This window comes from Anabrus simplex, chromosome 5 (assembly GCF_040414725.1).
Source record: "Anabrus simplex isolate iqAnaSimp1 chromosome 5, ASM4041472v1, whole genome shotgun sequence".
Classification (NCBI taxonomy): domain Eukaryota; kingdom Metazoa; phylum Arthropoda; class Insecta; order Orthoptera; family Tettigoniidae; genus Anabrus; species Anabrus simplex.
This window is the reverse complement of record NC_090269.1, coordinates 42,138,589-42,164,798: the sequence shown is the minus strand read 5'-3', so window position 1 is coordinate 42,164,798 and position 26,210 is coordinate 42,138,589. Positions and strand designations below refer to the sequence as shown.

The window sequence follows — 26,210 nt, the reverse complement described above, 5'->3', positions numbered from 1 at the left end:
TGTACTCCTTACATAAAGTCGTAATGAGTCCTAATTTTAAATGCAAAACCACCATGGGTTATGTTCATGGAGAGAATACACTTGTATTCTTCTGTATTACGGAACAGTAGCGTAGCTAAATTCATAATAAAAGCTCTCCTCCCCTATACTAGTGAAAACCGGTCTCCCGTTGACTACCTCTCGTCATTGAGATAACAAGTCCCAATGAGAGTAACTTTTGAGTAGTATATACTCAGATGTGAAGTGAACTAAGTTAAAATCTTCTCCGACGTGCAGACGTAGAATCGTAGTAAGAGTCTCTTCCAAGAGTGAGAATCAGAATGTCCGAAAGTCCGAATACAAGTGACAATCTGCTCACGAGTAAGAATAAGAGTATGAATGTCCTCTCCAGCTCTTGTCGGTGGTATATATCGGTTCAAAAGTCTCCTTCCATCAGCCATATCACATGGTCCAGTAAGATTCGAGGTCTCATCCCTTCTCCGATGTATTGCTGTGAATCCATCACGTTGCTTCATTACGTTCATTCACATAGGCTGAACTTTCCCGCTGAAATAAAGCGTCGCGAAGCGGAGTTTGAAAAGTGGGTGTTAATAATGTATCAACTGTCTCTTCATGAGGTAGAGAGGGTAAGGTCTCTCGTAACCTAGATGACGTACTTTTCCTGGAATTGGGCTGAAATTAGCCTGCTGACTCTGGTCACCTCACAACGGCTATTGGAAAATTTACTGCAAGTTATAAATATGCATGATGTTAAAATACTTTACCCAATAATTTGTTCGTTCAGAATACGTTATAGCCGCAATACAAAGAAATGAAATGATGATTGAAACGGATGATAAAAACCCTATATATATATACATACTAATTTAAACATGGCCTATCAGTGATTAAATATACACATCTTATCAATTAATTTAATAGTTCAATAATTAAAAACATTCAGTGATGTCCCAAACATCACAACAGTATGTAGGACAAGTAGTTAGAATCTATCTCTTAATTATTTTTTCTTCTTGTAGAATAGAACTGAAATCATACAGTAAAGCTCAAAGTAATTTTCTTTTATAATTGTACCTTATAGTACAAATACAGGGTGGTCGGAAACAACGTGAACCGAGTATGTGAGCGGTAGAGCATTGGTCATACTGATAAGTAATTTGAAAAGTTTACGCTGATATCATGTGCTGTTGTCATTTTATCAGCTGCTGAAGTTAGGCAATCAGATTGATTCACGGGGGAATTCAAATGGGCTTTACGAGGCAGTGTTGCTAAATCTGCACGTGATTTCGTCGGACTTGAGAATCATGCAGAGAAATGAGCATCAGACACTAACACACCATGGGTTTCAGCCGTAGCGTGCTTGCTATGGGGCGAACCTATCAGCAGGGAAGTCCTTGTTCAAGTCTCTCCCCTGGAGAAGTTTATATCTTCTATTGGTGCTCTCAAGATAGTCACAAGCCACGTGCAGATTTAGCAACACCACCTCGCAAAGCCCATCTGAAGTTGCCTGCAAAGCGAACTGATTGGATAACTTCAGCAGCTGATAAAATGACAATGGTACAAGATATCTAATTAATGTTTTCCAATTATTTATCTGTATGATCAACACTCTAATGCACATATATCCGGTTCACATTGTTTCCGACCACTCTGTATACGTGTAAGTATTTTGTTTTACTCTTTTAACTTGTCATAGTCATCTAGCTATGGTAATTAATGATGCCATATGAGTTATGAAATTTTGAAATTTAAAAGTTGTCGTATACCTTGTGGCCTTGTGGAAAGCCTAACCAAGCTGTCTTGAAGTTCCCATCTGGAAAATCACTCTTGCGTGACTTTCTTGTGATATGACTTCCTGCAATTTATGGACTGATTTTTACCTTTGGAGTGGTAAGGCTAGAAATCCATGGGTTGAATTTTTAATAGTAGCAACCATTTTTTATTTAGATTCATAGCATACTTACAACGTTAGGAAGTTTATAGACCTTCGAAGTAATCACTACCGTTGTGTAGCACTCATTAACGGTGATGTAGAAGCTGTTGGATGCCGTTGAGAGCGCCTGATCTGTGGAGGTTGAGGGTGGAGTCATCCACTGTGCGGAAGCCGACCACTCGAACTAGTGTCTTCATTTTAGGGATGAGATCTGGTGAATAAGCACTTCCCAGCTCCAGTGATTGAACAACTCAGTCACAGGTCCTGCTGCATGAGGTCTTGCATTGTCATGCAGAATGATGGGTGGGTTATTCAGGAAGTGTCCTCGTTTTCTTCTTAGAGCTGCTACCAGGTTCTTTTGAAAAAATGCGCAGTAATACTCCGCATTAATAGTGCATCCTCGGGGAAATGGTATGCTTTATGATAAACCCATCCCGGGCAACGGTCAGCATGGCCTTCACGTTGGTTCCGGTTGGCCGAACTGTTACTTTTCATGGTGACCTGTGATGATGCCACTTGATTGGCGTTTCAGCTGCGGTTCATAAGCTCTGGCCCAGGTCTCATCAATAGTGATTATCCGCCATAAGAAGACCTCACCTTCGTGTTCATAGCGCTCCAAGTTCGTATGAGCTGCATCATAACGCAGCCATTTTTAAAGTTTGGTCAAATCATGTGGAATCCATTTGGAGGTGTATTTCTGCATTCCCTGCCGCTTCTTCAGGATTTGCAGCACAGTAGAAGGTGCCAGCCCTGTATTGTTAGCCAATTCAGAAATTGCGATGTTCCGATCTGCCAGCACTATCGCATTCACATTCTGCACATCGTCATCACTTTCTACAGGATGACCAAACAAGAAGAAGAAAGCAGTTTTGAGCGCACGCTCATGGAATACAGCTGTAATGATTTCAACGCAAGATCAGAGGAGCTTGTTCTTGTCGCTGCACATGTGCATGCTATATGGAGGGCGAGTTCATTTACATTGAGGTAGGGTGGGTATCTAAGCTATTTCAGGTATACATTATATTGCCTAGCCACGTTTCACGGCATTGTTACAGCTTAGTTGCCACTATTAAAAAATCAACCCATGTATAAAAATGATCCCCTTCTAGATGACTCCTTGCTATACGAGTGAGCAAGTTTCTTTGCCTCTGATATGGTCTACCCTCCAATTAGTTAAATTCATAATGAGTTATATCTTCCTCATATGGGACTGTGACCTCTGTCTGTTTGACACTTTATTCAAGTCATTCAGCCAATTGTACTGAGTCCTCTGCACCAAGCAAACTATAACTTTCCTCTTCTGTTTGTGTGACAATTACACTTACATTTCATGAATGACCAAATTCCAAACTTCATCTTAATGCAGTGCATTGTAGCCTCTTCCTGCTCATCAACATATCTATATAAATAAAATACGAGTTTGGTCTGTACTTTGGCTAGAAATTTTAAATATTGGTTTTATATAACAGTGGTGTCCAGAATAAGAAAATGCAATTTTAAATCCATCTTGTATGTATGTATGTATGTATGTATGTATGTATGTATGTATATATGTATGTATGTATGTACTTATTTACTGTGACTTAAGTTATTCATGAAGGCTGGGGTATAGAGGAGTGCACTGGCCGGGAGACTGGTTCTCAATCAGGTTGAAAGTTAATACTGTACTAGCTACTCCAGATGCACAATTTTAATGTCTTATAAATGCTCACCTACCGGCAAAGAGTTGTATTATATGGGCCTGAGAGAGACTGATCGAACTTGAAGGGCCATGAAGACACTTTTTTCAGTTGAAGTCTAGATAACTATAAAAATAGCTTAAGCACATTTACAAATTAATTGTGTGTTATCTTGTATTCCTTTGTTTTCATGTCTCTCTGTTAGGTCATCAGCCCAGAGGCTGGTTTGATCCTCAAATAGCACCACCAAAGGTTATGTGGTTATAAGGAAACCGCAAAAACCAATGGCAGCACCAAAATGAGGCGTACTAGGCAAGACGAGGAGTGAGGTAGTTTGCCATTTCTTTCCTCACTGGGTCAGAAAGTGCTATTGCAGCACGACTGACCCTATGAGCAACACCTTTCATAACACTCAGATGCACTAGTTGTGCTCTGAATGTCATTACTCAGCACCACCCATACCCCAGCAGCTTCCACATTGTCACAGCCATGGATGAGACTGGGACTTCGGTGGAAGCTACACTTTACTCTGGCCTGTGCCAAGAGATGGATACAAAAGTACTGTATCCATCAAGAAATGGCAGCAGGCCTTTTTGTTTTCATAACTTTAGTATTAATATGTCTATACATTTGCTGGGCTAATACAGGAAAGTCTTGGCAAGCTGAGAAATAAGTATGATGGAAAAAATAACCCCACTTTTTACAACAACAACAACAACAACAACAACAAACTTTTTTACAGTTCATATGCTCTGAACATAATGGCTTCTAAATTGGTGTTTTGGCCAATTTTAGCTCTGTTCACTGCAGAAACTCAGACATCCAACCAATACCAAGCTGCCATTCACATCAATTGATATCAGTCCCGAACGTGGTTGCCAACTCTGTTTTGTATATTCACCACGTGGTTAAACAATCTCAGTGTTTATGGTATTCAGTGCGGTTTGCATTTTCTTTAGTAATTTGTATTTCTCATATTGATGATTCTATTCTGTATCTCTCTAGTATAGTGTAGTTTACAGTTTAGCATAGCATAAATTGATACAATATAGTTTTAATAATTTAGTGTAGTGTCGAAAGTTTAGCAATCTCTTTGGGGGCAGCTGATGGTGACAGTAATACATTGTTGGAGTGTTCCAGTGACTCTGAGATCAGTAGTGCGTTCCCTTTGTAGATCGTAACCTCCTTTCCACGTTTACTTTTATTCGTAATAATTTAGTTTTCCCGTTTTAGTGTCCGATGTTGTTAAGAAGTGCATACGGCATTATGTTAAGCTTTTGTGAATTTGTTTTCACTTGTGATTCATTAGCTTTTCTGAATATGGTATTACACTTTACAAGGGCTATGTACTGCAATTTAAGAATCTCATATTTGTTCTGTCTTGACTTTACAGTAAAGAAAATATGTAATTACAGCAGTTCACTTTAGTCAGTACGTTAATTGTTGAGTAAAATCATATTAAAGATACATGTTTTGGCCCTATTGGGCCTTCCTCAGCCTTGAAAAAGAAATACAAAGTTTATGGAAATGCTCTAGAAAAAACATCACACTGAAAAGTTCATAAGAAAGAATTGATCTTGCAAACGTAAGAATGTAAGAAGGTCAGAGTAACATAATTTAACAGGATATTGTGGAATTATTTGTATGATTCTGAACAGTACTGCTTTTCGCTCTTTGATAACACCCTATATATTATGCATTTGAGAATATTTTTTTTCAGTAGCTACTGAAATATCATTTTATCCTCCGTTTTCCAAAAGTAATCTTGTAGCAACCACCATCACTCCAGTCCCCTTTCATTAAAATTGGATCATTTTGAATATTGTAACAGTTTATCCATTGTTTTACTCCAAAACATAGTCATGATAAGAGGAAATAATTAAAAAAAAAAAAAGGAAATGTGTGCATGCACCATCAATTTTCAGCTTCAATTGAATTACTGCCATCACTTTCATATTCAGTTTATCATCAATTCTACAGTCGTAGAACATTAGGTACCATCGGTTCTAACCTGTAGTATCTGAGAAGTCATATTCTCATCAAATAAGTTTTTGATTTTCTCTATTTTCACATATCTCAGTGTCTTTGTGAAGTTTGGCTTTCTAGTTTAGTTATTACTAGCATACCGTGAATTATAAATAAAAGCATTTCTGTTTATTTTATGTACTATGTATTATTTAATAATCCTCTGTCATTTGATCTCTTCTTCAGGAACTGAAGTTTATTGGTTCAGTCATCAGGCAGGTTTTCTTGATCTTCCCTCAGTTTTGTCTTGGACAAGGACTTATGAATATGGCAAAATATCATTATGAAGAAAAAGTTTTCAAATCTCAATGTGAGTATAAGAAACTTGTCTGATATTCTGTCTGGTAAATCAAACTCAGACAGACCATTGGTTAAGACTGTAGGTGATTAGTGAGGTTATTAGTGTTTATTATGAGTTTTCTTTCCCTGCACAATTCTACTCTTAATATTACCTTTTGTACCTGTTACCTTTAGAAATAATTTATGTACCATTTAGCAGCAGAAGAGGAAGAGGCAAAATAATGGGAGGAATTGTTTTGATGCTCTGTCTTTTGCAATTCACATTATTCCCCGTATTTGTTTTAACCCCTTGACACTGACCTGCATACATCGTATAGACCTCCTTTTCTTCACATGCCGCCGACCTCCATGCGTGGTATAGACCCTTGTAGGCCTAAATTCATTTTGTTCTAACTTGTAAAGTTCGGAAATTGTCGAGATGGAAATGGTATGTCTTTGAAGGTGATGATCTCTGCCTTCCTTGTATGTATGAATCAGCCCGAATTAGTGTTACCTTTTTCTATATTGTCTGACCTCTTTCCACTTGAGAGCATATACTGTAGATTTAAATTTCTGCTACATTCTAGCGGTTGTATGAATCATTATATATTTCGTTATGTAGATTGATAGTATTAATCATCATCTTTTCACTGATATGTATGTTGGCATCATCTGACAAGGATTCCTATAATTCTTCGAATGCCTTGAAACATCTTACAACTTCTAATTACTTGACTCGCTGTCACTTTGAAATACAATATTGTGCAGCACAGAAGCATGGCACAGTGCAGTTGAGTGAAAGAGAAGTAATTTAAGTTTTAATAAATCATACGATAACAGCACTAAACTAGACTGAACTGAGCAAAGTGACAGTGGACACACAACATCAGGAATGGGAGCGCATGGTGCATGCAACCAAATAATGGACGACAAAACATGCTGAAGTACATGCCCTCTTTCTCGTGAATTAATTGTCCCAATAACCAAGGAGTTGTGTTAAATGAATTTTGGAACTGTTGTTTCCGGTTCTTCCGCTCAAAGTTTTCGAGGCAATGTTTACCCTGGTTTTCATTGTATTGTGAAACAACCCATGCAAATTCCTTATAAAATGTGGAAGGTCTGTTCTCCATTAGTAGACTGTATGGTAGATATAAAGTCAAAGAATGTAAACTAAATTCTTTTGAATCTCTACTCTGAACATTCAAAAATATTATGAGCTGAACTCTTGTAACAGAGAATTTTTAAAGAGATCCCTGCATTTCCTCAGTTCTCGCACCTGAATTGTTTCTGTCCGCTGGGTAAAGCAGCACTCAAATGTTCCCCATCTCTGAGGAGTTAAAGGAGGAATTGAGCTCTCCATTACAAAATGTGGTAGTTGTCCACAGCGTTGTTTGAAAAGAAGACTGAACTTGTTCTCATCCCTTTTTATTTTTATTTTTTGTTGCATTAGTTTGAAGCGGCCTTTTTTTTTTTCAAGGCCACCTTTCTATACTTGTGTAGGGTCTGCAGGAGAGACAGACTCAGACTTGACTGGGATGCCATTCCTGTTCTCATGCTGGTCCTATTGAAAATCCCACCTGAAGTAGTCATATTTGGGACTTGGTACACTGAGATAAGTGACAGAGTTCTAGACCACTACTTCAGTACATTCTACAAAGATATATTGATCAAGGAAAAATATCAGTTAATACTTAGAGTACATATGCAAATGACCAACAAATTGTTGCTTTTCTGTTGAGCATTTGTACCTGTAAGTTTAATCTAGCTTCATTAACAGATTGAGAAATGATTTCTGGAGCTTCAGGATTCAGTGCGACAATCTGTAAAGTAGCACATACTCATTTAAGACAGCAGTGATGAAATGATCAAAATTGTTGTAACCTTAATAATTTGGGAAGAGACTTGTACAGTAGAACCTCATTCTTCTTCGTTACACTTATACTCCCTTGCCACAGGTTCTGCTGTAACTGGCAAGATTAGTTAATGCTATAAAGAACAGAAAATATTCCAACCAATGTCACTCCACCTGTCTTTGGAAATATAATGAGACAGAAAATTTTTCAACCAATGTCGCTCCATCTGTCTTTGGAAATGAAAAACCACCTTTGATATGAAGAAGAACATCTCTTCACAAATGCTCCTAATCTAGAGTTCAGTTCTTGCTTAATGGATCCTAGTAGCATTTCCTTCACATCCCCCTCTTAAACAAACTTGCTCACCCTAAGTCATTGACTTTCTTAGGGTGTCAGGTTATTTAGAGTCATCCAACCCTCATCCGTTGGGCACTGTATTCCTGTATAAGGAAAATCTCATTAGGCTGAGTTGTATAACATCATTAACCTTCCATTAAATATATTACTGCAGTTTATGAATACTATTTATTATAGAAATTAAAGTATTGAACTGTTTAAAATGTTAGAACTCAACAATAACATGGAAAAATTGACATTTGTAACAAAGATGTGCAGGATTTATTTTGACTTTATGACCTCAAGATACGTATAACAATTAGACATTGACTTAAACAAATCTTATAGAAGCATGTATTAGTACTTATAGAAGCTTCATTTGTATAAAATATTGGCTCTTTAGTTTCAGGAATAAACTTTCAGGTGAACGTCTTCGAGTGGGGAAATCTTGGAAAGAACTTCTTCTGTATGCTAATCTGTGGAATTGTATGTTTTGCAATAACACTGGGAATTGAATACAGAATCATCAACTTCAAGTTCTGTGAAAGAAAGGTAGGCAGATTTCATAACTTCTTTTACTTATATATTTGTGGTCTTTTAAGGAATTTGAACAAAGTATGATATACTGCAACAACAGTATACTTTATTGTTAATGTTATGGTATCAGTTGGAATGTAAGATCAAAGCCATTTACAATGTGATTTGCTTGCATTAATTCTGTTTTATATATTCTGTGTGCTATAGGAATATGAACATATTTAGTAACTAGGATGGTAAAATACAATAAAGACAGATATTCTCTGAATTAAGTCATGTATAGAAAGACACAAACATAGAAAGTAACTCATAATAGGATACATATGATAAGTCAGTGTGGGAAGACGGAGAAATAGAAAGAAAACGCAAGAGGACAAAGACATTCTCCACATCTTCTCACACTGCTATCTTCAAACAGATTGGATCTCTCCTTATCAGTCCCAGTTGTTCTACATCCATTTCTGCTCAGGCTCTGACAAACTCATTTCTGCTTCCCAGCTTCAGCAGGAGGACAGGGTTCAACACATTGAGGGGGCATGTTGACAACTTGGTATCCAAACTATTAATGAGGAATAAAAAGAACAGTTCTCTCAAATTGGAAGAGTAGCTTAACTGTTATTGTGAAGTCCAGCAGACCACTAGGTTTCTACACAGTGTTCTGAAGAGCACATAGGATGTTATCATGGCAGCTATTAACAGCATACTGAACAGCTAGAGGATACAGGACAGGTGAAGTTCACTGGGCAAAGAAACAAAAATACTCATGGAGTTCATAGTGACAGTGGTGAGACAGCCTGATTAACATTTGAGATCATTGTTAAGTCTGACAGAAAACCAAAAAAGAACATTCTTGCCACTTGAATACACTAACTGTGAATGGAGTTGTGATTGTATTTCTTTCATTTTTATAACTTGCTCTACATCGCACCGACACAGCTAGGTCTTATGACGATGGTGGGATAGGAAGGGGCCAGGAGTGGGAAGGAAGTGGCCATGGTCTTAATTAAGGTACAGCCCCAGCATTTGCCTGGTGTGAAAATAGGAAACTACAGAAAACCATTGTTTGATCTAGTACCAGACTTAACTCTGCTGCTTTGCTTTCACTTGAGTTTAGCAAGGTCTCACCAGAGGTCAGATTATGACAGTACTCCTTTGTAGTACCACTGTCCACTAGGTAGGGGAGGTAAACTACCTGCTACTTCCAGCCCCCACCCTTAACGACAGAGAGTCATTGAGATGGAGCAGCGACAGACAGTTGCGTGACGAAAGACAGTGACATAGTCGGTACGGATAGACACAAGTTTGAATTGATTCAGTTAGGATATAAAGTTTTAGATAGGATAGCACGAGGAAGGAAGTGGACTGTAGGTATCGATCATGAGGTAGGTAGCTGATTACAGCACAGCAAGAATATTCAAGACTGTCATGTTACAAATGAACTTCAACTGAATTTACTTCTTCATAAAAAGTGTTGATATTTCTACATACACCCTTTTCACTGTAAATAACGTCTTATACTTGTTATGTGTGTTTATAATTGTTTATGATTTAGTCCTTTTGCACTGTTCTCTTAATCAGCTGATGATGACACTTTAAATGTGTTGAAACTGGTCCCAAAGTTAACATGTTGTAACTTAATATTGGTATAACTTAATAATAGTGTATTGAAAAGGTGGAACCTCTATACTTTCTTTTTAGTATTGTGATTCTCAGTTCAATACAGAACAATTATGAAGTTTTTAACTTTAAAAGTAGGTAGCTGGTTCATATCACTGGATCCCTGTGGTGGAATTATTAACACAAATATATTTACACAACTTAAAAACACATGTAATACACAATAAAGAAACACTCCCTACAGATATTTACACACACAAGAGAAACTCCGAACGTGCTAGTTGCACCAACTATGCCATTGTCTTTCATCACGCAACCATCTGTCACCGCTCTGTCTCACCGACTACCTGTCGTTCAAGGTGGTGGCAGAAAATAGCAGGTAGTTTACCTCCCCTACCTTGAGCACAGTGGTACTACAAAGCAGCACTGCCCTAATCTGACCTCTTGTGAGGGCTTGCTAAATTCAAGTGAAGGCAAAGTTCAATCGCTCAATCACTACTGATCTGCATTTAGGGCGGTTGCCCAGGTGGCAAATTCCCTATCTGTTGTTTTCCTAGCCTTTTCTTAAATGATTGCAAAGAAATTGGAAATTTATTGAGTTAAGTCTGGTACTAGATCAAACAACCATTTTCAGGGCTGCCAGCAGTGGGGCTCGAACCCACTATCTACCGAATGCAAGCTCACAGCTGTGCGCCCCTAACCACATGGCCAACTTGCTCGGTAGTTCTAATTGTAGATCAACAGATTCTATATTGAAGCAAGAAAAGATTGTTTGTATCCAGTATCAGAAGTATATTTACCACACGATGCTCTTCAGTATCCACTGATGTTTTCACCAGATGGGGATGGATACTTATAACACTCCACACTTCAATCCTCACACCTTGCAAATAAATATACTAATGTGATGATTTTCTAAGGCTACAGTTAGATGACAAGGTCAGACAAAATGAATTCTGAAATGAAATGTTGTATGGCTTTTAGTGCTGTGATATCCCAGGAGAGGTTCGGCTCGCCAGGTGCAGGTCTTTCTATTTGACACCCGTAGGCGACCTGCGTGTCATGATGAGGATGAAGTGATGATGAAGACAACACATACACCCACCCCCCGTGCCACTGGAATTAACCAATTAAGGTTAAAATCGATGACCCGGCCGGGAATCAAACCCGGGACCTTCTGAACCGAAGGCCAGTACGCTGACTGTTCAGCCAATGAGTCGGACATAATGAATTATATTTACATGTATTCAGGCAACTTTTTAATCGCGTGCATGATCATTAAAACTGTACTAAAAAAAAAAGAACAATTAGAAGAATCTATGGTCAGAAAATTACATACATTTAAAGGATGCATTTCAGAGGGATGGCATAGTTCCAATCTTAGATCTTATAATGCTTCTTCGTTCTTCTTTCACGAAGTATATGCAAGAGGATATCCAAGGTGCCACGACCTTTGTTAGGAGGTATGGTTCCATTGGTCTTTTCATAACTTATATGTATATCATCCCTTAAGAAACAATACCACGTATCTGTCAATGCTGTTCCTGTCCAATATTTTCCTTAAGTCTGGTCACGCCCCCAGGCCACACATGGATATGCAGTCCATGAGAACAATTTTCCTTGAGTTCATTTTCCTATGCGCTTGTGTAAAGAAAAATGAACCTTAAATACATCATACTCGAGGAGGGGGTTATGTCATGCAAACATACATTCCTACTGTATGGTAGAGTAAGGTTCATTTTCCTTTGCACACGCGCATAGGAAAATGAACTCGACAAAAATTGTTCTGATGGACTGCATATCAATATGTGGCTAGGAGGCGTGACCAGTCTTAAGGAACATAATTGATAGGAAGAGCATTGTCAGATACGTGGTGTTGTTTCTTAAGGGACGATATATAAATAATTCAAAATGGGTTGAAATAGTCATCTGGTTATTGCTAGGACAAATACAACAGACATATGACATATTACATGACATAATTTGTGTAGTGTTCAGGCTGAATGTTGTTTACCTCATTATTGTTAATAAAAGGCAAAGTATCTTGGCCAATATTTTGTTACAGGTGCTCTCTTCCCTTACATGACAGAAACCCTACAATAGTCTACTTACCAGTTCACCTAGAAAATGACCATAAGGTTTACACTATTTCATTGAGGAAAACTTAGCAAAGAAGTTTCCGAAACCTTCTAAAACAATCTAATGGCTTACAGTACTTTGAAATCCTTCAAATTAGAGGCCGATGACTTAGATGTTAGGCCGCTTTAAACAACAAGCCTCATCATCATTGAATCCTTCAAACTGACAGCTTGTCAAACACATCTCTATCATGAGGTTTCTGCTTATGACATTTGGAATGGAAAGTGGAACTTCTAGAGAAAATGAAATGTATTCAAACTTCCTTCATTTGCCAGCTATGGGCAAATGGAATCACAAAGAAGGCAGCTGAAATATGCATTACATATAAAATATAATCTGTTTATACAGAATTCCTTCACTTTTTCCTGTTAGCTAAGTATTTGCTCTACTGTGCCCATAAATACACTATGATAAAGTGTATGATTATCACCTTTCATATCATCATAAGTAACTGAACAGGTAAATGAAAAACGGATATACGACTGCTTCTAAGGGACAGCATCAATATCCTGACATGGCATTAAACCATAGAACCAGTACTTACATACGGCATAGACTTAATATGGGATCACCTACCGATTTTGGATCTAAGGTCTCTAGAAAGCGTTAGAGCAAGGTTTTTTGAAAGGGCACTTGGAATACCTTACTATTCACCCTCAAGGATGGTTTATGAACTGACATGACAATCGTTCCTGATAAAAAATTTACAAATGAACAAACAGACTGCTTCCATCTGCTCTTCAAGAGACTACGCTCCTTGGGCAAAGACAACAGAAATAATCAGACTTCCCACTGGAATACTACTCGACCATTGCAATGGTAAACCATAACTGAACTGAACCAAACAACAATCTACGGAGTGCTCTAGCATTAAAATTATAAAATTACATGTGCTCTAGCATGTCTGGCGATTCATAGTTTTTATTACAAGTTGTATACAAAAACTATTTCCCATGAGCATTATTCAAAATGCATATATAAGCTCTGCGATAGGCTTTGTGAACAATATCATTTCACATATTGCAACAGAAGAACAAAATTTTGGATTGACTAGAACAAAGAGAATTGAGATCTATTTTATTTACCTTATATACATATTTGTGATTCAGGGAGCTGGCTGAGTGGTACAGGCTGTGTAGCTGTTTGTTTATATTCAAGAGACGGTGGGTTTAAACCCCACCATCGGCAGCCCTGAAGGTGATTTTATGTGGTTTCCCATTTTCATACCAGGCAAATGCTGGGCCTATACCTTAAGGCCACAGTTGCTTCCTTCCCAGTCCTAGTCCTCCTGTTCCATTGTCTGTCTAAATTAGTGTGACATTAGAACATTAGCAAAATAAAACCCATACAGGATTGATGTCAGGAAGGACATCTGGCCATAAAACTGGGCTAAATCCGTATGTGTGAGACCACACCCATCTCCATTAGGGTGTGAGAAAAGTGCCAGAGAAAGGAGGACCGGGCGAGTTGGCCGTACAGTTAGCGGCGCGCAGCTGTGAGCTTACATCTGGGAGATACTCGGTTCGAACCCTACTGTCGGCAGTACTCAAAGTAATTTTCCGTGGTTTTCACACCAGGCAAATGCTGGGGCTGTACCTTAATTAAGGCCATGGCAGCTTCCTTCCCACTCCTAGGTCTATTGTTGCCATAAGACCTATCTGTGTCGGTGTGACGTAAAGCAAATTGCAAACAGAAATAAGAAACAGGAGGGGGGTGGGTGGGGAGGCCTAGTAGTATGGATGATATTAGTTAATGTTGCACCAAATATTTGAAAGTAGTGGTGGTGGTAGTGAGGGGGGTGGGAGTGGAAGTAATTATTATTTTAAGAGAAAGTACAACTAGAAATTTAACAGTAATCAGAAGGAGAAAAGGAAGAGGTTGACTCTTTTAAGAAGGAACAAATGAAAACGACCAAGAAGGGCGTGAAAATGAAATACTCTCTAGGCCTAATATCTTTGGGTCGATAAAAGACAAGAGTTGACCATGGGAAGTAGGATAGGAAAGGAAACCCATCAAATATTCACTTCTCCTTTGCGTCTTACCTACGGTGATGTTAAAGATGTTAAATCATACAGTTTTTCATAGTGTTATAAGAACAATAGAGCATATACCTAGCTATCAGAAAAAGGTGAAGGAACTCTGTATTCCAACTGCTCATGTTTCATACATGGCTTTTGGCAATTTTGTTTGTGTTTCATTCAAACAGAGCAGTTCACAACTAGCAAATGACATTCCGTTTTGTTGAGAAGTACTAGTCTGATTTTCAAAATAATCACAGCACTGTACTCTCCATAAGTTTAAGACAAGGTGTAGAAAACTGTGTACTTCCATTTAAAAGAAACAAAGCACCTTTATCTCAGCAGGTTTTGACACACTAGAAAAGTACTGAAAATTTGTGGTGAGACACATGGTAACATTACACAAAGTGAAAAAACAATGTTGACATTTCTAACTGTTCACAAGGTGGGCATCTTAGCTGAATAAACCTGTATAACTCTTCAGTGTTATTGTATTTGATATGAGTCTCTCTGCTTGATTACCTTGGATCGAGTAGGGGTATTTCAGTCGCCTTGACCAAAGAATACTGAAATGTATTCGAAATGTCAGCAAACTGTATGTAATGTACAGAAAACAACAACATGGTTCAACCCGGAAAATAAACTAAATAATTCTACACACTGTGGAAGCTTCACCTCTAAGATGCCTTCATACGTTGCTTTCCTGGTAACACAGAGAACCATGCATTATGATCATCGTCATGTATTTTATTCACTGAAAAATCTTAATACAAGAAAGAATGTGTATACACTCTCAGAGTGTGTGTGGGTGTGCGACATCACTCGCTGGAATGTTTAATGTTAAATTTCTTTTTGACAGAAAATTGAATTGCCTCCTTTGGGCCCAGATGAAGATGATGTCTTGACTGAGAGGAAACGTGTCCACAGCAGTGAATCATCAGATGATGTGTTGTTGATAAAGGACCTTACTAAGGTATTTATATTTAACTGGCAATATTAAAATATCAATATCACATTTTATTAGAAATTATTATGCCTTTCAGCATTCAGTTGCTGTAGTGGAAATAATCATTGTAAAGATCCTTTATTGCATAACTTTTCTCATTCTAAACTTCTTCCTTTCATTCAAATCACTATACTGTGCAGTTTCACACATTTCTTTTGTTTTTCTATCCATGATTATTAAAGCATCTGTTCTTTTATGGTCTGACACTGGGGTTAGCTGGTTTGAGTCATGTTGGCAGAAAAAATCACCATCAGAATGTTGGCTGACAGGGTCGGAGAGGTGTTGGTATACTTTTTATCACTATATTGCATGCCAAAAGACTGGTTTCAAATTCAAACCTCTCCAGTTTTATTATGGATGGAAGGCATATAATGCTTTGGATAGTGATTTTTTTTCTTTGTAGGACAACATTAAGCCTTGAGCAGACCCCGTGGTGTTACTGTATTTGACATGAGTAGGCTATGAAACATTTTTGACGTTAAATAGGGTATGAAAATCAGCCTTCACTCTCTTCCTAAATAATCATCATCATCATAATCATTACTACAGTGAGATGTGCAGGTTACCTGCGAGCATCAACTAGAAAGACATGTAGCAGGCCTCTGCAAGGCCACACAATATTACATCACATTTTCCCTCATCTTCAGTAGCCTCCCTTTCCTGTCAGAACGTGTGTGCCCATGTGGGCCGTAGGTTAAATTTTCTAGGAAAGAACTTCAGGTTATCTCTTATTTTTATGTATATAAAGAATATTGTTGTGTGTTTGCATGTTAATTTGCAGTACTATCAATATATACTGTACCAGAAAAATATGTTCATGCACCCTGGTGCGAGGTATAAGAAGTTATAATTCAAAGAAGTTTTGTATTCATAAGTTTTTTTTTCTTTTTCTGATTGATGTTCATTTATTTTTGGGTTGGCAATATTTCCTTTTTATTTCTGCCAGGTTTGAATCTAACCAATCCCAAATTTCTGTAATTAATTAATTTTCAACCTATCACAGTCTTCTTCTTCGATTTTTAGTGTAACTTTTAAATTAACCAATAAAATTGTGAGGGTGTGGCTGGTTTCGTCTTGAATGATCTCGTACCTTCCCTGAGGGTTTATAAACTGTGGCTTTTCACGTCTTGGCCAATTGATAGTCATCTTATTGAGTGTGTGTGTGTGTCAAAGCAGGAGGCGGGTGGCCTCTTTCATCGGTCAGCAGTACATCTCCAAGCCACATAACATCTTTCTTTCTTGCTTACTCCGCAGTTTAACCCGAGGGAAAGGTCTGAATCGTTCACTATGAAACCTGCCTTTCTAAAAATGTAACTTTCTGCTGGCTAATGTAAAAACTTCATAAATCTTCAACTGTAAATTGGGGATAGAGAGTGATGTACCCTCTGGAGCTCCCCTTCATCTTGGTTTGAGGTGACTGAGTTTCATAACTCTTTTTCATTCTGTAATTCGTTAATGTAATTTCTATACGAGTCACCTCAGTAGTTTGGGAATAGCCCCTGTTTCATCGGCCTAGTGCCCTTTAGGTTTTAAGTGTTCACATCTAGGAGTGCAAGTTTTCGCCTCCTTTCATTTTGTGTTCGGGCCATTTATTTAACCGTTGTTCTTTTTCCATGAAGGCCCAGTAGGTTGGGTATTAAATACCCCTGTATAATCTTTTTCCAATTGTAAGTTGTGCCTTGAGAGGCCAGAAATTGTAAGTTGATGTTGCCTTGAGTAGGCTTGGAAAATTGAGAGCCTGGTTGCTCTTTTTCAAAGTATTTGTAAGATTAATGAATGCCTCTTGAAGGCTAGATGTTGTAATTTTGGAAGCAAGTGCTCTTTGAATTATGGGATTTCTGCCCCTCACTAAATAATACATTTTCCTTTGTAAAATTGTAAAACTAGGGGCTTGAAGCCCAGAATTTGTAAAAATCACTGATCTTGGACTTTCCTACTCTTGTTTCAAGATTGCTTTTGTACCTGATATGTTGTTAAGTTTGTTTTTGGAAAAGAAATATAACCTTTTAAAGTTTTAATTCAATTTTGATATTGTAGATTGACCCATTGACTCCGGCACCTTCTTTAACCTCTTTCTGCTAAGTAATTTTCGCTATAAATAGGTCTTATCACTGTAATTTGCAAAAACAAAATCATTAATTTCATAACTAGAATCATATAATTCGTTAAGACATCTCAAAATCGCTTCAAAATGTATTTCTTGTCGCGCTTATTGTTAATTTAAAAAAATCATGCCTCTAGGCATGAGTGTTTGTCAAAGGGGTATACGGTTCTTCTGGAGTGGTACAGAGAGAGGTATGCGAAATTACAGTATAGATTTTTAAAAACAACATTTATTCCCTTCATTGAGCATGAACAGTTGATTCCCTATCATTTCTCTTGATAATAGATTTACCCAAAAAAATGGCTAGCTTCTGTTGAAATGATTGTAAGTAAAGAATGTTTATCATGCAAGTAGGCTTGTCAAAAATTACGAACCTTTCTCCAAGTCCTTAGAGTTTCCCTTAAATGAAAACAAACTATGTCTTAAGGCAACAAATTCTTCTGATAAAGTGTTCCTTGAAATAAATTCATATTAAGTGAACAGAAAATGATTAAATTGAATACTCTACCACTTGTAATGTGAATTCTAATTAGAGTTTTGTAGCACTTGAGATGCAAATCTTTGCCTACAATTTATCTAAATATTTAACACTGAAGTGCCTCCGTGACTCAGACGGCAGCGCATCGGCGTTTCACCGCTGGATACCGTGGTTCAAATCCCAGTCACTCCATGTGAGATTTGTGCTGGACAAGGCGGAGGCGGGACAGGTTTTTCTCCGGGTACTCCGGTTTTCCCTGTCATCTTTCATTCCAGCAACACTCTCCATTCTCATTTCATAGCATCTATCATTCATTAATAAATCACTTTGGGAGTGGCGACCCCATCATACTAATAGCCTATATATGCTTCATTCATTACATCCCTGACCCGGTCAATGACTGGAAAACAGGTTGTAGGTTAAACAGTTCCACAAATGGAAAGTTAGTCTGGTGGAACCACAAAGTGTTTTTTTAAGCACTTGTATCACCTGTGGTACTGCAACACTGGACTGGACTGGAGAACATGTAGTTTAGCAAACCACACGTCGAATCCCCTGTATAAAGATAATTTACCAATATTGAAGTAAATAAATCTGTGTATTGATAAGGTGGTGACTTTATCTTTATACTGTGATACCAATCAATACAGAAATGAAGCTAATAGATTATAATAGAATCCCCTGTAGTCAGATGTCGTGATGTCCACCATGATACCACGTTTGATTCCCTCGTTGAACCAAGGTCCGATATACCACGTCGAACCAAGTCTTCTCTTCCCTCATTGACAGGTGTAGATAATTGCGATAGGCACTCATCAGGATTTATCGAAATCAAATGTAGTTGTAGAACACGAAAAAGTTCAACTGACTATCATTAACTTTAAGTGTCCTCTTGCTAACAGAGCACATTATTTGGTAAAGTGCACACGAGTGAGTTACTTCGATCACTGGCAGCATATTTCAAGACTTTGTACTGCAAATCATAGTCCATTACACGCCCAATTCTATCCTCCGTAATTAATGTCACTCGGATATCACAGTTTATTAAAAGCACAATTCAATTATTCGTAAGTAATATTACTTGGATATCACAGTCTATCTATAGCACAGTTCAATTATCCATAAATCATATCACTTAGAGATTACAGTTTATTAAAAGAATAGTTTATTATGAATAATTATAAGTGTTGTTACTTGGGAACAAAGTTTTCTTCCACTGATAAAAATCAAATTTGAAAGTAATGTCACTAGAAAACAGAGTTTGCTGATGAAATTGTATTTTACAAATTCCATTGCAGAAATCAAGTCTGATCATAAAGCTCATTTCATGTAATTCTACAAGTGTTTGCATGCAATGTAAAGTCTACTCATGAAGACAAGTGTAAGTCTCATAATATTTATAAGAATTAACACATGACAATAAAGTCCATTCGTGAATACAACCATTTGAGAAGTTCAGAGTTTGAACGTGAAAGAAAATAAAATGCCATTCAGTGTTTCACACTTGTCACGAATGTATCACAATTCAACACAGTCTTTAAATGTATAAGTTAAAGTACGGTTGCAGAACAGTCTATTTCAGAGGGCTAAGTAGTTTATAATTCTCTAAGAAACGTTCACAATTCATGCACGATTGTTTGTATTAAAAGCTTTAAGTAGCTTCTATTCAAATACTGTCACTTGTTTAATTACTAACATCTTAAACTATGGCAAAGTTAATAACTACAACCATCACAAGTCACTGTGATATTGAATTGAAAGTTTCTAAGTGTCGTAGCACTCACTGAATTTACAAGTCCATTTGAAGATTCTCGCGTAAAGTACGAAGTTCGACTGTCGTGTATAAATTCCCTCTCACCAGCCTGCATAAGCTATGACTGTGAGTGCTGAACTTGAACTGGTGATCCTGTCAAAACTGCTCCCTTTTATATCATCCAGCAGGGCTGTCTCTTGTACCTCGTGGAAAATTGTATTTCTATTTCATTGAATATCTTCTAATTCCATGGGTCGATTTTCATCAAATTTAAATTCCAATGGGTTTAGAATTTGGGAAATGTTATGGTAGGTTCTCGATCGCCACAACTTGTTCACATGCTATTACGTCATCGGCAACGTGGAACAGGTGATGTACGCTGAATACCTGGCTGGAAGATAGGCTGTGCTGTGCTGTGCTGTGTCACTAAGAACTCGTGTAAACTCTGGCCATACCATTACAAATATCGGACTTTATAAATTTATGTTACAGGTGACCAGTCGTTCCTGGTACAATACATTACAGAAGTACAAACACACATGGATAGAAGCAACACTTCGGTCATATTTATGGGATTCATAAAATGAGATGAGGTCATAGAGACTGCCTGATTCTGAATCATAATCACACCTGTGTTCCATTACATGAAAATATTCATTGAGAAACTCCATCAAAGACCACAATTGAATACGAGCACTGCTTAAAATTTGTAGGGTATGAGGTGGAAGAACAGCTTACTGAACTTGCTTAGAAGAAAAATAAATGGGCCTTCAACTATACAATTATTTTTTGAAACACATGACTCAGATTGCTGCATCAATTGGCATTGAGAAAGTTAGGTATTCTCTGAAGAATTTTACAATATTGTAACCCAAGTATATGCCATTTATGAATTACTATGGAGTTAAATGTGACGGTTCGACCTATTCTTGGACAGACTTTGTGCTCTCTCGTAATCTGGAGTACCCCTAAGTATTAACATTATGTGCATTGATTGTTCAAATTATGTACCCTGATGGTAATGTGGAGCACAAACGAGGTTCAGTCTCATATACCAACCAAATATTTTACAAGATAATTAGTTTCACTTTTTAACTTTTAGATTTACTGAGTCACATTGCTATTTATTCTACATTGTACCAATACGGACAGGTCTTACGGTGACAATAGCATAGGGCAGAGCTAAGACTAGGCTTCCGACAGTGGGGGTTCAAACCCACTATCTCCCAAATGCAAGCTCACAGTTACGTGATGCAAACTGTGTAGCCAACTCGCTCTGTACTACTGAACTTTGAAGAGACTCTCAAGGTTAGAGGGTAGAGAGCATAAATGTGCAGGAACGAATTAATGATTGTCATCTACTTCAAATTCAGAACATTTTTCTGGGTTAGCAGATGACACCTCACTTGTTGAGAGCTTAATATATTCCTTCTGAACAGTGATGAATATATTGTATTATAGGATTCTGTTGATCATGTTAATGTAAACAGATGTTGGTGTTTTTTAAGATTGGTGTTCTTGTTATATTTAAATGTTTACATAGCTTTCAGATCAATTTTTTTTCTAATTATATTATTTTAAATATTTTTAACTGCCAGTTGCTTCCAAGCATTACACATACTTTTGTAAATAGAGTATTCAACAATTTCTTAGGTGGTATTTCCCTGATACTGCTGATTTTTAATTTCTGTTAATCAGTTTCTTTTCTATCTTAATATTATTTACACTTTATTGGGTATTTTTATAAAATGAACCCTTATTTTATACAGATATACAATGGAAAGTTGGTGGCTGTTAATCGGATATGTGTTGGTGTAAAGCGGGGTGAGTGCTTTGGGCTCTTGGGCCTTAATGGAGCAGGGAAAACTTCCACTTTCAAGGTAAATATATCAGAACCATTATTTTCTCTATTAGGAAAGGAAATACGATGAAAGATTATTTAATTATGTATTGGATTTCTTTGTTGTTGAAAGGAGGCTAAATTTTTAGTGAAGCACAATATGTCATGGAATTATAAATTACTGAGAAGCAGGATAGAACAAATGTGGCAAGCTAAGAAGCAGAATTCCTCTACAGGACTTCATGTTGTTGCCACAATTAGCTTTTTACTTCAATTCTTTATGCACACTTCTGAAATCAGTAATCTGACACCACACATAGAGCACATAGAGCGCACATATGAATAACCGGTGGAGGCCCTGTTTTGAGGCAGCTCTGCCGAGGGAGTGGCGACCCTGCTGATGCGAGTCTGAGCACACTGACCCACTGTGTAGCAACTGGTAAGAGTCTCAGCTCAGGTTTATAAGCGATGAAACTGAAACCCTTGTTCACTTTTTGGGACAGTGGGATCGTAGAATGCTCATTCGGAACTCATATCACCACGTTGTAAGAACAAAGATAGCTGATGCCCTGAGGAAGAACAGCTGGACAATAGATGAAGAAATTTCCTACCTTGCTGTGAATGTATCAACTCTGAGGGTTAACATGAGAGCATACTCTACTAATACAAATTAAGGTATAATTGTGGATCCCACACTAAGATTTGAGTTGGGAAATAAACAAGATACAGAGATACACCAAGAAAAGAAGAGTACAGTATTTATGAACCCACAGTAAATTCTTCAAAGGTAAATATCACTTGGAGTCAGGTTTGTGGTCTTTCACTGGAAGCTTGAGGAGACATGCCAAGATTTTTTGAAGATTTTTAGTAAGATATTAGGCTTACCATCCTTAGGGTACGAACATGCCGAGTGCATTACTCCTCGCTCAGCGCTCATCACTCCTGTGTCTTCACACAGGAAGCTGAGAGATGCAAAACAAACGCATGTATTTCAATAGTAGCGTTCATGCCGGCACTCCACTCGTCCCTCTTCTCTCCGCTCCTCCCTCAAGAATCAAATCGGTTTGATTTTGGAGCAATGTGCTTCTTGAGCGCTGTTCTGTGATTGGTTGGCTCAAGGCCACGGCCGCCTACTCATATTATTATCGGCCTGCGTTCACTGAAGGTAAAATATCCATGTTGAATATTATCTTTATACTCGGTAAATTTAATCTTTCGATGAAGTACAGATTGCTTTATTGAAGTGGAGAATAATATTATATTAATACTGCTTACGTTCTTGTAATGACCAGTTCTTCAATGCAAATATGACTGATATGATAGGTGCTGTACTTCCGTGGTTTCATATTGCCTTCAATTCCTTTCAGCAAATATTGAAATGTCTGCATTCTTCTTCTTTTTCTACCGCCTTTTGCCACACCCTGTGGGGCCGCAGATGCGAACCGTATCACACATGTTGACTGACGTTTGTTTACGGATGAATGCCTTTCCTGACGTCAACCTTATGTGGAGGGATGTAATTACTATTGCGTGTTTCGGTGGTTGTTTGTAGTATGGTGTGTTGTCTGAGTATGAAGAGGAGAGTGTTGGAACAAACGCAAATAACCAGTCCCCGAGCCAGAAGAATTAACGTCGCCAATAAAATCTCCGACCTGGCCGGGAATAGAACCCGGGATTCACTGAACCGAAGGGATCAGCATTGGCCATTCAACCAAGGAGTTGTATATTGAAAAGTCTGCATTGACATTCTTCAATAGTCGTGACATTTCTGTGGGTCTTTCTTCACTTCTTGGTATAAATGATGGAATTCACCCAATCTCTGCCTTCTCTTATTAATTGGATGTGCGCTGTATCTTCTGTCAGAACTTGAAATCAAGTACAGATTGCTTGCTATCATATGTTCATCATCATTTCTGCTACTATACTTAACTATTATGTATGCTATTTTGCTTTACGTCGCACCGACACAGATAGGTCTTCTGGCGATGATGGGACAGGAGAGGCCTAGGAATGGGAAGGAAGCGTCCGTGGCCTTAATTAAGGTACATCCTCAGCACTTGCCTGGTGTGAAAATGGGAAACCGCGGAAAACCATCTTCAGGGCTGCCGACAGTAGGATTCGAACCCACTATCTCCCGGATGCAAGCTCACAACTGCGCGCTCCTAACCGCACGGTCAACTCGCCCAGTACTATTATGTATACAGAGGAGTATGAACATTTTCAGGAAACAAAATTACATTTAAAGAACACAACCCTATCTTCTCGTGAATGCTGCACAATCATAACTGGATGGAAAACTTTTCCTCATTAATGAAGAAAGAGCGAGGGTCTCCTACCCAGTATGTGCGCCTTTGAATGATGAGTGATGAGTGAAGAGCACTGCTATGAGCACTGAGTGAGGAGTAATCCACTCGGCATGTTCGGACCCTTAGAGATGAGATTGTAATGACTGTACTGAAGAGTCCTAGTGGGCTCTTCATAGGAAGGCAGTGTTGTAAAATAAATTATTCTCTAAATACAACTAGTAAGATATCACCTGTTTTTATTTATGATCTCAGATGAGGAAACTCCATACTGTTATCTTCATTGCTAATGAGTGGAATTTTTAGGAAGTTATAAAATTCTCTGTATAATGCAGTGAAGTTCGAAAACTATGCAGAAACGCTTGTGATATCTTTATAAATTAAATGGTTAAGAAAACTTAGGAAGGAGTTAATTTTAATTTTGAAAAACTGTTATCATCAAAGCTGTCGGTCTGTAGAAATGAAATTACAATTGGGCTACCACTTAGTGTTTTTGGTTCGAGAAGCCAGGTCTTTCTAATAGTTGGGAGGTATTTTTGTTTAATTGCTCTTTACTTAAACAAGCATGAAACTGCTGGGTTATAACTTGTAGATCAGTCGCCCTGAATTTCATTTTGTTGTCAAAATACTTGAATATGCTTAAGTACAGCATATAATAGCTTCCTATTATTAACCCTCCAAGTGCTGATCGTTTCACTCTTAAGTGCTGAGCATTCTTAAGGCAACTTGCAGATACATTTTTTTTTAAATTATAAATAAAAATTTGTAACTGCATATGGCATATTATATATCAATTTGTTCAGGAAGAATTAGAGAATAAGATAACAGTAGGATGTTTTACTTACAAGTATCCAGTAAAAGTATAATGGATGATTAGTCTTTTTTTTTTAATCAAAAGATATTCCAATTTTTGAGGTTGGTCACAAGCACTACATTATCTGAAATTAAATTCCAAGATATACAAAATGTGCCAAATTTCATTACAAGCACAATGGTATATAATTATAGAAACTTAAATGAATAATAAAAAAGTCACAGGTAAAAATACTCTGAGAGTCTGTTGTGGTGGGACATTAGGTCTAGATGTGCCTGGTAGGGTTAGCATGTTTGGATTGTCTACATCACTACTTGACGCACCACTACGGTAATGGGTATCTAAATTAGGGTCATATTCTTCCCCACTTCCAGAAGAAATATCGTCTAATGATAAATCATCAGGAAAATTTTCTACATTACCAATGTCTTCTTCAGTTTCATCACTCCCTTGCTCCTTCAAAGCTTCTCTAATTGCACATGAACCACTTAGTTCACTGATGATTATATTATAATAATCACTAAACTAATATAAACCAATTAAAATTATCACAAACTATAACCTTCAAACGCTCTAAGCAAATGCGCAGTTTGAGCAGACGTAAACAAAGACCCGTTCACAGCTGACAAGATCGCCGCTTACTGCTTTCCTTCCCCAACCAAAGACCAACTTGCGCTGCCTACCAAATAGAGAAATTCATTTCTCAGCAAGAATATTCATAAAATCGATTGTTATACCGATTTACGAATCGTCTCACTGTGAGACGATAGTACTTGAGCCGGGATCCAAATTGTCTCGTAGCGAGATGATAGCACTTGGAGGGTTAACAGAAGACAACAGAGTGGTCAAAGAAAGATGCCTCCTACTGCATAGAAGTTGTCTAACTCTGAAATATTACTCTTTGCCGATGATCCAAAACTATTTTCTACAGTTAAAACCACTGATGACTGTGAGACTGTACAAAATGATCTAAATGCTGTCATTGTGGACTAAAGAAAAAAAATTAACATTCAGTGTAAATAAATGTGTTAAAATGTCACAAGATGTTGCCAGCGTATTGGGTATACTTATAGCATCAGTGGTTTTGTCTTGAATGAAGTCAAGCAAAAGGTGGATTTCGGTATTGATCTTATATATGCAGTGTTGCCAACTTATATTTTCAAGATCCGCTAAATACTACTAAAAATCCGCTAAAATTCCGCCAAGAAATCCGATCTCAAATAATGAACAATAAAAATGAGCAATAATAATAATAATAATAATAATAATAATAATAATAATAATAATAATAATAATAATAATAATAATAAAAGTAAATGTCTGCACTCACATGATCTGTGAGTTTCACTGGGATTAACCCCCTGGCTGCGAGACGGTGAGCTAAAACTTGTAGGCCTTTTAGTGCCGGGTGCAAACTAGGTGAATCCCCTACCTCAAGGGCCACACACAGAACAGGCCAGTTCATTAAACGGTCTTCCTTCATAGCATAAATATAA

The 26,210-nt window shown here is 37.6% G+C and overlaps 1 protein-coding gene across 1 annotated transcript in view; it reads left to right on the top strand.

Moving 5' to 3' along the window:
• Positions 1-26,210, top strand: part of LOC136874341 (phospholipid-transporting ATPase ABCA1-like) — a 372,334-nt gene that overhangs the window by 323,559 nt on the left and 22,565 nt on the right. The window contains 4 exon segments of the mRNA XM_068227760.1: positions 5,824-5,947; positions 8,515-8,657; positions 15,276-15,389; positions 21,527-21,637. Of these exon segments, the coding sequence (XP_068083861.1) occupies positions 5,824-5,947; positions 8,515-8,657; positions 15,276-15,389; positions 21,527-21,637 (492 nt within the window).